Below are 14,817 nucleotides of genomic sequence, written 5' to 3' on the forward strand. Positions count from 1 at the left end.
AATCTGATGACGGTAAAGAGAACAAGGAAGATATTGTACGAAGAGAAAAGCTGAGGGGAAAATCTGTTTTAAAGAGACTGAAAGAAAACAGTCCATTCCACAAAGGTCTAGTCAAATAACTCTTGAAACAAGAAAGTTTACTTCTTAAACTTCTTTGAAAAAGGGCTAGATTCTTAGCAAATATATATAGCTGAAAGCAGTGGAGCATTGAAATGATCCAACCCATTGAGAAACTGTCCCAAGGCTGAATACATTGAGATATTTATTTATTTAAAAACATTTCTAAACCATTTAGTATTTAAATGTCTGTAAGTGGCATAAAAACAAACACCCCCCCAAAAAATTATCATTATATATATATATATAGAGAGAGAGAGAGAGAGAGAACAGGTAAAAATGGGATATCAGAAATAACAAGGTGCTCAGTGAAAGTTGTGACAAAAAGATATGTCTTCACAATATTTAGTCATATGTCTACTAAATGAAGCATATGCCAGATAGCAGAAACAAGGATTTCCTAGGCTATAACTGTGCCTTCCTTAGCATCAGCACCAGGTACAGCTGCTTACAACATACAGTATAGACCTGAATTGGTTTAGAAGTATTTCCTTCTGTCCGGGCAACAGTAGCTGGGAGTTCTAAGAAGGTGGTGTTGGTGTGAGCTCTAAAAATTGTTAAATTTACAGTTCCTAGGATTGCCTAGGGAAATGCATGCTGGTTAAACCAGTGTGAAACCAATAAAGAGAGGCCCAAGTGTGACAATAGTATCATTTCACAGAGGTTTAGCTGTGTTACTATGTTTCACCAAAACAAATGAAGAGTTTGTGTCACCTTGAAGACTAAGGAATTTATTACGGCATAAGCTTTCATGGACTAGAGTTTACGGTTTTGCATGCATGAAGTCTTATCCTGAGTCACAAATAACACACACGCACATGCACACGGTTTCTTTGGGTGGGTTGTAAGCAGTGAGGTCAGGGGGATATGAAATACTGCAAGTACAGATAGTTAATAACTGCATTATTGACAGCAGCATTGCAGTTGCTCATGATAGTACAGTTATTCTGGCACTGGTGAGCCAATTAATGCACATAGCATCATAAACATCCTTTGTCCCAACTGCATTCACAACTGGTAACGTTGAACCTCCTAATGACTTGTGGTTACGTACAAAGTGACAAAAATTTGTGACTAGATGTGCTGTTGGGCTCATGATATCCCTGATGGCTTGAGATCCACCTTTGTGGAGAATGTTAGTGCAGAGAGCCTCAACACCCATGGTAGCTAGGATGGTTGTAATTTCATCAGAAAGTCATTGGTACCCCACCTTTAACTTGATTACTGATGCATATGAGCATATGGCTAATGGTGGCCTTGGTATTTATAATATCACCATAGATTTGCTTTGTGGGCTGAGCTCTGAAGCTTTAATTTCACCCAATATCATATTACCTACCAAGGGGAGCTATTGCTTCAGCATTTCCCCGTTATCGTGATTTGTGCTCTTGCAGACTTTCTGAAAGCAAGCCATGACCTGTGGTCATCAGCAGGCCACAGTTTAAAGAATCACTCTTGTAATTTGATTCTAACCCCTTCCTCCATGACTTTCCTACCTTGATCTAATGGCTTTGGAATAACTTTCTCTGATCTCTGGTTCACGAGCCAAATAAAACTTCCACCGTTTTCTCCAACATGCCCTGGCCTTTTCATTTGACATGCGCTTCAGGATTCGAAAATGTGTTTTTAATTAAGTAATAGCTGGCGAAAGCTACGAAAACCTCTTTTATTTGTGGGGTTGTGTGGTTAAAATTAAAGGACAAACAAACAGGCCCTATAAAACTTCAGCATCTAACACAATATTTGCTATGGTAATTGGATGCTGACAGCCACTCGTGGAAGTATCTTTATTTATTTTCTGGCTGTAGATTAAACAATTGATTCTGTAAGATTAAAACGCCCCACCTACATGCTTGCACACTTCTATTTTTGCCACGTCAAACAATATAAAATGAACACAGCACTTCTCTCCCTATCTAATTGAATAATTTACTGTAAATAGCTGTCATTTACTTTCAGAGGAGTAGGGTATCATTAGCCAAATGGATGTGAGTAAGTCATGGCTTTAATGCGTTTGAGGGTCTAAAATGGAATCATCTTAATGGGACCATCAATACAGCAAGCTGAATAAAGCCCATAAGCACTTAAGGCTTCAAGTCCCCTTTCTTGTAAATTACATATTCAGTCTGCAAGGGGTGGGGGGGGGGGAGAATCAAGAATTCACATAAAATATGGCATTCCTATCCCAAGCTTTGTTTTTAATGAATATAATAATACAATTGATAGGTGTAGCTGTGTTTCGGAACCCCCTCATTTAATTAGCCAGCCCTCCCTGGAGTGCCTGCAGGCAGTGCTTGTGCTGAGTAATATTGGCTGAATTCTCTGGGGAAAAAAGTGGAGATGAGCAGGTAATAAAATAGCCTGGACATCTGGCCTTGCTAAATTGCCCAATTTCGGCCTGCATTTGTATATGGCAGAGAGGCTGCCTTGTATTAACTAAGGCTTATATATTAGCTCAGCGCAAAGCACTAGCCAATTTACTTACCTTTTCAAAATTGCAAGCACAGTTTGGGACCAAGGAAACTTCTGCTTGGAAGTTCAGCTCAAGGCTTAAGTAAATAAATAAAAAGCTTCTCATTCACCACCTCCAGAAGTAGATTTAAAGTGTATCTGAAGAAGTGTGCATGCACACGAAAGCTCATACCAAGAACTAACTTAGTTGGTCTTTAAGGTGCTACTGGAAGGAATTTTTTTATTTTGACTATGGCAGACCAACACGGCTACCTACCTGTAGCTAGATTTAAAGGGACACTCAGTGTGAAATGGTTTTCCATTGAGGACATCATTCAGTACCTGCTAACATCTTTCCAAAGGCTTCCTTTTGGCTTCCCTATAGCTGTAACTCTAGAGATGAGGCTTGAGATGGAGAATGCTTTTGACCCTGCTTGAATTCTGTGGGCACAGCTGAGCAATCAGGTGGCAATAGAGGGGTAGTCAGCGTGGTCCCTTGGGATGTTGTGGACTGTGGTTGCACCCACGCTAGCCAACATGGAGGCTGGGCAATAAATATGAAATCTGTAGTCCAGCACATCTTTAGGACACCACATTTGCTACTCCTGGCTTAGACCATCCACCTCCTACAAATCGGGCTAATGCTCATGTATCTGCCAAAAGAGGAGCACGCTGTATCAGCAGGTAAAGTCTACAAATATTTTTAGTGGCCTCCCTTAACCTGTTAAGTTGTCTGTATCTACCTTTGTGCCCTGGAAAAAAGGCTTTCAGTTGCCTGAATATTATTTTTTCTCACCATAAGGCAAATGGCTGCTTAGAAGTCTGAACTGCCCTGGTATTGATTCATTTTTAAAAGAAAAACCTCCAATGTCAAATTTATTGAGAACAGTTGTTCATGTATTTCTAGTGTCACTGAGACGCAGAAACATCTACTAAATATCAGACTCTGCACAAGTAGTAAAATGAACTTTTTTTAAAAAAAATGATGAATTAATGGAGTAAATGCAGAAAGGTAATAAATCTAGATATAAGATACATGGCTACTTGTAGCAAGATTGTGGATGCACAAAAGGGAAATGCAATTTGACTGAAAATGAAATATAATATGGCCAAGAGATGCCCTGAAATTCAAGACTCTGGGTGAATTTTATTTGTCCTTTAAAACTTTTGAGATTCTTCTTATATGCTGCTCTTGCATTGATTGGATGAGTCAATCCTGAAGTTCTACCATGAGTAATGCTTACTATTTTCTTATGTTCTCTGGACATTTTAATTAAAGGAAGAATTTTCTCGTTTTCTGCTGTCTTAATGGACAGCTAGGTGGCTGAGTATTTCAACTGATTTATATTTATCACTGCAGTAAGGACGCAGTCTGCTTTTCTTGCAGCCATCACTCCCTCCCCCCCCCCACCTCCCTGGAATCAATAAAATGCTATGCAATTTCTTTGCACAGAGAACAGCAACAATTTGGGTGCTATTGATCTAATCCTAATATTAAAACACAAAAAGTAAATGCAAGTTTTTAGTTGCCCTTCTTCAGGAGTAGAAAAAGTCTGGTGACTGCTTTTATACCAATTATAAATCAAGCTGGAGAGACTCCAAGTAGCTAGAACGACTTGGTTGGTTGGAGTAACTTTGTAGCATTGTTGGAAAAGGATCACCAAAGGATAGGTGGCATGGTTTGCCTTGGTCGCACTGGTTGATGATCTCCGGCGAGCTAGGGACAAAGGTGAGAGCTGTTTCCTAGTTCTGCTGGATCTCTCAGCGGCGTTTGATACCATCGACCATAACATCCTTCTGGACCGTCTTGAGGGGCTGGGAGCTGGGGGAATTGTTATACAGTGGTTCCGCTCCTTCCTCCTGGGCCGTGTTCAGAAAGTGGTGGTGGGGGATGAGTGTTCAGACCCCTGGGCTCTCACTTGTGCGGTGCCTCAGGGTTCTGTCCTCTCCCCCATACTTTTCAACATTTACATGCAGCCGCTGGGAGAGATCATCAGGAGGTTTGGGCTGGGTGTTCATCAGTATGCGGATGATACCCTGCTCTACCTCTCTTTTAAATCAGAACCAGTGAAGGCGGTGAAGGTCCTGTGTGAGTGTCTGGAGGCGGTTGGAGGATGGATGGTGGCTAACAGATTGAGGTTGAACCCTGACAAGACAGAAGTACTGTTTTTGGGGGACAGGAGGCGGGCAGGTGTGGAGGATTCCCTGGTCCTGAATGGGGTAACTGTGCCCCTGAAGGACCAAGTGCGCAGCCTGGGAGTCATTTTGAACTCACAGCTGTCCATGGAGGCACAGGTCAAATCTGTGTCCAGGGCAGCTGTTTACCAGCTCCATCTGGTACGCAGGCTGAGACCCTATCTGCCTGCGGACTGCCTCGCCAGAGTGGTGCATGCTCTGGTTATCTCCCGCTTGGATTACTGCAATGCGCTCTACATGGGGCTACCTTTGAAGGTGACCCGGAAACTACAACTAATCCAGAACGCGGCAGCTAGACTGGTGACTGGGAGCGGCCGCAGAGACCACATAACACCGGTCTTGAAAGACCTCCATTGGCTCCCAGTACGTTTCCGAGCATAATTCAAAGTGTTGGTGCTGACCTTTAAAGCCCTAAACGGCCTCGGACCAGTATATCTGAAGGAGTGTCTCCTCCCCCATCATTCTGCCCGGACACTGAGGTCCAGCTCCGAGGGCCTTCTGGTGGTTCCCTCACTGCGAGAGGCCAAGTTACAGGGAACCGGGCAGAGGGCCTTCTCGGTAGTGGCGCCCTCCCTGTGGAACGCCCTCCCATCAGATGCCAAAGCAATAAACAACTACCTGACATTCAGAAGACATCTGAAGGCAGCCCTGTTCAGGGAAGTTTTTAATATGTGACATTTTAGTGTATTTTTCATCTTCGTTGGAAGCCGCCCAGAGTGGCTGGGGAAACCCAGCCAGATGGGCGAGGTACAAATAATAAATTATTATTATTATTATGGTTTGAAGTGGCAAAGCAGATACTTTCATTTATAACTGTTATTGTGAAACTGAGTTGACCAAGGCTCCCCTAATTCTAATCAGGATATATGGTCAGGAGTTGGTGTGTATATGATGCAGGAATACATTTTACAGTGTTGGTCCTAGCAAGAATGTGGGAGCTGTTTGGGCTCTGTTTCAGGCAGGCAGCAAAACGCCTTTGGCCTGCACTGATCACCTGTCACTCCATGTTGATCACACACAGATTTGTCATCTGTGCAGGACTTTAGTGTTGCCTCTTTCCTGCCCTTAATTCCCCAGGCTTTGAGCATACTTGTAGCTGCATTGGGAAAAGCCTTGCCTGAGTAGCTGGCGCTCTACAAATGCACATCCCAAGTACCTTGACCAGGACAAGACTCTGGGAGTTCTGCATGCCTAGGAGCAAGATTATGACGTTACCTATGCAGAGATAGATAACAAAACTACTGGTCCCCCCCCTCCTAAACTCATCCATTTTGTGTTGTAGCAGCTTGTTAGTGGTACCAGTAGTGATTAGTGTTTTTCTCTCATTTTTTTTAAAAAAAATCACAGCTTCTTTTTATTTTTCTATCCCAGAGGTTTCATTCTGGTGCTTAAACATGGGGTCACAGATGTTAACTGGGATGTATATAATCATAGCTTTACTCTAGAAACCTGCATGGAATCATATGCTATTTAGCAACATTTAGACAGCTGAGAGAGAGGGTCATTTATCTGGCAATTTTGAGGTGGGATTTAATCCATTGACTCTTTCGATCTTTAGTTTGTCCGAAACTTTATCCAAGAAAGCTACCTGCCACACATTACTGTTGTTGTTGTTGTTTAGTCGTGTCCGACTCTTCGTGACCCCATGGACCAGAGCACGCCAGGCACTCCTGTCTTCCACTGCCTCCCACACTTTGGTCAAACTCATGCTGGTAGCTTCGAGAACACTGTCCAACCATCTCGTCCTCTGTCGTCCCCTTCTCCTTGTGCCCTCCATCTTTCCCAGCATCATGGTCTTTTTCAGGGAGTCTTCTCTTCTCATGAGGTGGCCAAAGTATTGGAGCCTCAGCTTCAGGATCTGTCCTTCCAGTGAGCCCTCAGGGCTGATTTCCTTAAGAATGGATAGGTTGGATCTTCTTGCAATCCATGGGACTCTCAAGAGTCTCCTTCAGCACCATAATTCAAAAGCATCAATTCTTCGGCGATCAGCCTTCTTTATGGTCCAGCTCTCACTTCCATACATCACTACTGGGAAAACCATAGCTTTAACTATACGGACCTTACTGTACCAATAACCTAAAGTTAAGACATTTTTATTTAGCTTAAAACATTTTAATTTGTATAATTAGTCTGTTTTACTATTTTGTCTACTGTCTCTTGTTATAATTGCTAATCTTAGTACTTTATTGCATTGTATTAGATTTTAATTAATTTATAATCCATAACATTGTACCCTAATCTGAAATCTGTTTTGATGAAGGGTAGAATAGAAATGTATTCCAGAAACAAAATACAGTTTAGTTGGCTGTTGCCAATTTTAATTGATGGAACACAATTTAAGAACACACTTTATAATTTGAGGTTATTTAAGTTCAGGTGTAAACTTAAAGGAGTGGAAAAGAAAACGAATGTTGGGCTTTCCTTTTAACAATCAGTGGCAATTTTGGTTCTCTTCAGTATTTGAGGATGGCATTTGTACTGAGTTTAAACAACCACAATAGCCATGCTTGTTTTTTTTAAAAAAATGAATCAGTCGTTGGTTAATCAGCTAGACATTCTTTGATTGGTTGACCACTTTGATTGGTTGACAATCCTAAAAGGGACTAAAAGTGATGGCAGCAGCTTCCAGGACTGCTTTTATGAGAATTTGTGAGGAATCAACAAGAGACCAGGGGCTGCTTTAAGGTATCACATAGCAGAGATTACCTGATATGAGAGAAGAGAAGAGATTTCTTAATCACGTACAACCCTCCTCTGTGTCTCTTAAATACATTTTAGTAACATGTTATAAGCTCTCATAAAGGATTGGCAGATGGGAAAACTGTTGATGAGGAGAGATGTCATTTTCACTTTCTAGGAAATGGAGTAGGGTTTTGAGATTGTGAGCCTCTCACTTTGAGAGAGTCCCAGGCTTTCACTGGGGCTTCTTGGTAAAGCTGTCCTGAATTTGTCATTAAATCTGCTTCTCTGAATGGTGGCTCCTTTGTATTAAGCTCTGATGTTGAATAGCTAGCAGAGGTCTGTGATTTTCTCCACCTATTGCTTAAGTCTTTTCCTTGTTAATGTACAAGTACTGCCTGTTGGCCAAGTTCTCTTACTTTCTTCTTCAGGGGAAAGAGCATGAGAAAATAAAAGCAAAGACTATGCAAGATTATTATGGAATAATAACAATAATAAACCCCATCCTGTTTACTCTTTTGTGAGAGATAATTGCTCTAAGACTTTTCCATTTGTCTGTTTTCCCATGCTACTTTTTTCAGCAGTGAAGATGTTTTCTGATCACTTCAGTGCTGGTTTTGAAATGTTCAGGTTAATGTCAAAAGCAGTAATCGGGTTTAATCATCTGTGGGATGAGAAATACTAGTGACAGCTTGCAAATAATGTGAAATGCCACCATGTTTATTGGGACACACTTTGAGATGTTTCCAGTATCTGCAAGCTGTGCATTGAACTGAACTAGCATTTATCACCTCTTTCGAAAAGCCCTGAACAAACTACCTTTTAACATGAGATTTTTTAGAGGATGCTGACTATAGCCTAGTTAAGGGTTTGTTTTTAAGAATGCTGAACAAAGTATAGTTGTGTGTGTGTGTGTGTGTGTGTGTGTGTGTGTGTCTGTCTGTCTGTCTGTGTGTGTGTCTGTGTGTGTATGTAGATAGATAGATAAATAAATAGACAGTGATGCATTTATATAACTCTAGTTTGGTTGATACCAAATTATCACTGCAAGCCCCAGTTTTAATGAGACAAATGGCTTTTGCTTTCCACCAGGTTTTCAACAGTATGTCCTGACACCTGCAGATTCAAACATTACATTGCCCAGTGGAGGCATTGTGAAAGTGTGTGTGTGTGTGTGTGTGTGTGTGTGCATGATACTTGTAATCTATTTACCTCAGTTCTGACCTCAAGCTAAGTGGACAGCCTGCATGTCAGCACCACAGAGTTCTGGGGGCCATAAGCGATGACATTGTTAACATGCGATTAGGACAGCCAAAGTGGCAAACCGCTTCCAGGTATTAGGAGGCCTGGGATGTAGATGGGTTTTTAGCTCCCTCCATGTGGAGAATGTGATGATGCACTGGAAGAGGGATCGTGGCATTCAGGAAATGTGTTTTGTTTTCTACACAGTAATAGTTTTTTTTTGTCAATCCATAATGCTTAATATACATTCATGTTTTAGTTGCAGTTTATAAAACGCAGTGAAGGTACTACTATCCTTGATTATCCCATGATTCTTAATGGCTTATTTAACAAAATTTACATACTGCTTGATTGTGAGAGAACCTTTCAGATTAATCCACACAAATTTTTTTTGTTGAGTTGTAAGCTTTGGATGCTAAGTCTCATAACAACAACAACAACAACAAATTTGTTTGTACCCCACCCATCTGGCTGGTTTTCCCCAGCCACTCTGGGCGGCTTCCAACAAAATATTAAAAATACAATAAAACACCAAGCATTAAAAACCTCCCTAAACAGGGCTGCCTTCAGATGTCTTCTAAAAGTCAGATAGTTGTTTATTTCCTTGACATCTGATGGGAGGGCTTTCCATAGGGCGGGTGCCACTGCCAAGAATGCCCGCTGCCTGGTTCCCTGTAACATCACTTCTCACAGGGAGGGAACTGCCAGAAGGCCCTCTGAACTGGACCTCACTGTCAGGACCTTGTAGGTCTGTACCACTCTAAGCTGGGTTGGACCAACGCATTTTGCTGCCTAGGATGAAGGAATAGATGGTGCTCTTCCCAATGCCAGATGCAGAAAACAACCTGACCGAAAGCTGAATTTTATTTAATTGGTACCAATGGAATGGTGCCAACCTCCTTGCCCCTCTCCCTCTTGGTTACTGGCAGTAACCTATGTGTTGGGAACCAGGTGAGCATTGCCACTTCACCCTGCCCTGTCCCACTGATGACTACTGGTCCAAGGTGGAAAGGACACCTTTCTCATGAAGTGATTAATCACATGTGGGCATGGGAACCAGGGTCTCTCTTCCTTCTTAAGGTGGGAGCAGCTGTTACCATAAGAATAATGTTTGCATATGTAGGTCACCCAGACAAACATACGTTCATGACAAAACAGAAGCATTTTTGAAAATAATAAATTTGGGGTGAGGGGAAGCGCTTTTAATCTGAGAACTCATATTACTGAGAGAGTCCATGTGAAACTTACTAGAAAGAGGAAAAATCATTAGGCTGTTGTCTAATGGATGTGTAGGCAGAAAAAAGTGTCATATTCAGGTTTCCTTATGACCGACTGCATGAGCAGTTTATAGTGATTATTGAACATCCAATAAGAAGATGAAATGCTCCTTTTAAAATGCAAGTTCCTGTGTTTTAAAAGCAAGCTGTTTGCTACTTGTGCAATTTGCTACTTTGTGGTTAATTATGCAGAATGAGATGTCCATTTCTCCTAGCAATTTCATAATGTTTTTTTGCCCCCTAGTCATTTTGGTCATTAAAAAAAATAGGATGGGTGTAAAGAAACGCTGGATTCTCTGAAGTATACAATTCAGAGCACGTTTGATAACACAAGAAGTTTAGAGCAATCAAACATTTGCAATGACTTATCAAAATGAAAAAAAACAAAGCATACAAAAAGTAGTCAACAAAATCACAATGCAACTGAATAATACCATCAGCTGCTGCCCTCCTTGCACTTCCTTCCCTCCCTGATTTAAGAACATAAGAAAATCCCTGCTGGATTTAGTCCAACATCCTGTTCTTACTCTGGGCAACTAGATGCCCATTGGAAACTTGCAAGCAGGTGTACTGACTCCAACAGTGGAGCCTTATCTCGATTAATGAATTTGGTTTCTCTCTCTCTCTCTCTCTCTCTCTCACACACACACACACACACACACACACACTGGAGGGAGCAAAGTGATAAATGATAGAAGTCTTAGATATTTCAGTTTCCTGCTTAACAAATGACTTTAGAAGAAATATTCATTTAAAAAAATAGCTGGACAAAACTTGACACTTTCTGAAATGTCGAACTATGAAATGGGACACTCCCTGACTGGCAAAGTGTCCCTTGATGTAATTTTAAACCACAAGAGCTGTTCAGACGGCACTATTACATTCAATTTTCAGTATTATTTCTTTGTTAGAGATGCATCTTTTATAAGTAGGCATATTGCTTCCAGGAAAAAAGAGAACATTTCCAAACAAACCATGTTATTATATGAATGAGTGGCTAAATGAGTAAGTAGATTGGTCACATTTAGAGAACATTTGTGGGTTCTCATATGCAGACCTTGGAATAAAGGAAGGAAAATATTAACAACAAGGTCATTGTGTTGGGGGCCACATTTGGAGCAATTTTACATGCCAACTTTATGTAATGTAAACTGGTCTAAACCAGTGACCATTATTATGATGTCAAGAGGTACAAGGGGCATATTTCTGTTTGAAGACCCCCATTACTCTTCTCTCAACATCTCAGAAGAAAATTAGACATTGTTTCTGCAGTCATAAGCATTGATACTCTCCTCTTGTCTCTACATTTCTGTCTTTTTTTCTGGATAAGGTGTGATATCCAACATTAGTCATACTTAGAGTATATCCACTGAAATACATGGACTTAAGCAATGTTTCCTAAGTAGAGGCAATCATCATAGCAATATAGGAGACATTTCAAGTGAAATCCAGATACAGTAGTGGTAAATAGAGCAGCATTGCTCAACTGGTTTCCCAGCTTCAAGTGTTGCTGCTGGGAAGGTGCTAGGTGGTGGAGATCTTGGTGCAATAAAGGTAAAAGTAAAGGACCCCTGGATGGTTAGGTCCAGTCAAAGGTGACTATGGGGTTGCAGCGCTCATCTCGCTTTCAGGCTGAGCGAGCCGGTGTTTGTCCAAAGACAGCTTTCCGGGTCATGTGGCCAGCATGACTAAGCTGCTTCTGGTGCATAGAACACTGTGATGAGTGATAGAGCCCACAGAAAAGCCGTTTACCTTCGCAATGCAGCAGTGCCTATTTATCTACTTGCACTGGTATGCTTTCGAACTAATGGGTTCTTGGCATAACAGGAGAATGATTGCAGAGTCAATCAATGCCCCCCAACTGTCCCATTTTAAGCGGAACATCCCAGATCACAGAAGCCAACCACAGCTTCTGTCTGGATCTCAGTACACTGGTACCTCAGGTTACATACGCTTCAGGTTACATATGCTTCAGGTTACAGACTCTGCTAACCCAGAAATAGTGCTTCAGGTTAAGAACTTTGCTTCAGGATGAGAACAGAAATTGGGCTCCGGCGGCACGGCAGCAGCGGGAGGCCCCATTAGCTAAAGTGGTGCTTCAGGTTAAGAACAGTTTCAGGTTAAGAACGGACCTCCGGAACGAATTAAGTACTTAACCTGAGGTACCACTGTATGTCTTTTGGGACGTTCACTCTGGCGCGATTCAGCAGGGGCGAGCCAGAGCTTTGGTGCAGCCCTGCTGATGAGTGCCAGAATGCCAGACCAGAAGGCACACCCCTTTTGGGACTGAAAATGTTGGGGGGTATGGTCAGCCATGTGCCATACTCAAATGGAAGAAAGAATATGCCCTTCTGATGGCCTTTACCCTGTCCTGCTGTATTGCAGATATTATAATGAAGTGAGGAACGACTTTATCTTCCCATTTTAAAAGCACTCACCTGCTAGAATGATGGGTCTTAGCAGGTGTGTCACCTTGACCCCACGACAGACCGTACCTGGGGCGTGCCACGGTCACCGCAGCATGTGCACATGATGTTGGCAGGTTCCCCGGTGTGCTGACATCACTCTCACACATTGTGGGGGCATTTTGACATGACATGTGCATGCCCTGTAGCGTAAAACTGGGGGGGGGGGTTACTTGAAAATTTGTGAGTGTACAGGCCCCCATGGTCCCACATTGATGGTGCCTATGGTTGTTAGAATTCAGTATGAAGGGAGAGGATGAGTGTATTGCTAGAATGGTAGACCTTTTTAAAAGTTTAGCCGTCAAGATGAGAGCTCAGATTATTTCAGAAAAAGATTTGCATGGATATAAAGTTGTTTATGTTTTTGTTTGTATTATACTTCATACTGTGTTCTAAATTCCATGTTTGGGGCCTATTACTCCAGTTGCATTTTGTAATAGGTCTATAACCATATAAATAAATTGCATATGATTTTCTTCCACCAACCTGTCTATCCTTCTCTTAAGTCTCCATCTACCCTCCTTTGTTTTAGATTATAAATTGGCATCAGAATGCCTTATGCCCATTTACTTGCCCACTGTGACAAGTAATTGGTCCCATAGACAATTGTAAAAAGCAACAAAGAGCCAGTGATACCCTTGAGAGATAACAAATTAATGGGGCACAAGCATTTGCGGGTTAGAATATACAAAGTGGCACAGAAAGTTGTTATAGTATAGATGTGGATTCCAGATGTGATGATTTGTCTCTGGATTAGGTTTCCTATAGCATTGCAAATGAATAAATATTTGGGGAGTTGTTTCCTCTGCTGTTCCAGAAACTGTTCCTGAGAGTTTCTTCCAACATTATTTTAAAATTATTCTCAAATTCACATCTGTATCTTTGATTAATTTACTTTTAATTTTTTGGAAGGTAGCCTGGGAACTTGTTGAGAAATTCCTAAAATAAAACCCAGCAATTTTTTCCTAGAGAAATTTAGCCTATTTTCAAACTTCTTTGAAAAATATTTTTTCCCTTCCTTTTTAGATTTGGGACTGTGGAGAAGCATGCAGATGAGTTGAGATGAATATGGCTTTCCTAGCTTACCCAGTTCAGCGGTAAGTACTGTTAGGATTCTTTTCCCATGTTGCAGTCATGGGATTGTTTTTATCACATGACGGTGTATGTTTTCATTCCACATTGTGGGAAGTGATGGAGACAGGATGTTTTTATTACTGTGTTTCCATGATGTAGGATTTTTGTCCTTTGCTCTCTCTCTTTGCTGTCTGATGCTGAAGAGGAAGGAGCTGAGTCAAGATGCTCTGAGTGTGTATATGTAAATAAATGTGGTATAGTCAAAAGCTGCGCTACTGAGTCTGTACGCTGACTGCCTATACTCTGCTGATCCTGAAGTGTGCTGATGCCTCTTGGTATCAGTCGCTGTGATGTTTGGGCTAGAGAAAGCTTCTGAATCTCCCAAACGACCCACCAGGAGGGAGAGAACATGCCAATTGGGCATGTGTTTCTGCCGGACTCCTACTCGTGTGTAGGACCTCCTGACAAGTACTACATATTAAAAATATATTTTATACAAGTATCAAAACATACAAAAGTTATCTTTCTGAAAGGTGGCTTCTCTATGGAGTGTATGTTCCAGAGTTTGTGGCGGCCTATTTTTTCTGTTTTTGTGTAACAAGCATGCGAACACCTACTATTATATTTGATATTAACTCCTCATGTTTTATTTCTGGGTCTAAGTGTGGGGAAGTGTAAGATGTCATTAATGATATTATCTTCACTACCTCTTCCCAAAACATTTTAGTTATTGGACAGGTCCACCAAATATGTTCCCTATTTGCCTTCAAATGTCCACATCTCCAACACTTTGCACCCCAGATGGTGTACATTTTACTTAGTCTGCGAAGAGTCATATAGCATTGATGGAAAAAATTGTAATGTTTTTCTTTAAAGCTAACACAAAGAGGTCATGCTGGTTCCTGATTAAAAAGAAAGCCCCGTTCTTATTCAGAGATTGGTCCACCTATTATTCAAATTAGTCAGAAAAGGCTGACTTAGCAAAACAGAACATACATGCGATTTGCAGAGTCCTATGTCTTCTAAAAGGCTTATGCATGGCCTTTTTATGTACATACTTTGCAATTTGGCATGAAGATCCTTTTCACAAAGGAACAGAAGCTGAGTGAAACTTTAGATTTTGCATAGCTGGAGACTTGGAGGTCATCAGTCTCCCTCCTTCCCCATCATTTGAACCTCATACAATCCGAGCCTGCTTGTTACTCCTGATTCAGGGTCTGAGTATAAAATAAGGCATTACCATTATTGCACTTAGCATCTGTTCCCCTCAGCTCCACACATAATGATTGCCAACTTGCAAAAAAGCAATTCCAAGA

At 41.4% G+C, this 14,817-nt stretch overlaps 1 protein-coding gene across 1 annotated transcript in view; it reads left to right on the plus strand.

Annotated features, from left to right (window-relative positions):
* INSC (INSC spindle orientation adaptor protein) overlaps nt 1-14,817 on the plus strand; it is a 136,670-nt gene that overhangs the window by 31,698 nt on the left and 90,155 nt on the right. The window contains exon 2 of the mRNA XM_081182615.1: nt 13,454-13,524. Within this exon, the coding sequence (XP_081038741.1) occupies nt 13,490-13,524 (35 nt within the window). The 5' untranslated portion in view covers nt 13,454-13,489. The remainder of the gene's footprint in view (nt 1-13,453; nt 13,525-14,817) is intronic.

Source organism: Podarcis bocagei (genome assembly GCF_964188305.1).
Source record: "Podarcis bocagei genome assembly, chromosome: 1".
NCBI classification, from domain to species: domain Eukaryota; kingdom Metazoa; phylum Chordata; class Lepidosauria; order Squamata; family Lacertidae; genus Podarcis; species Podarcis bocagei.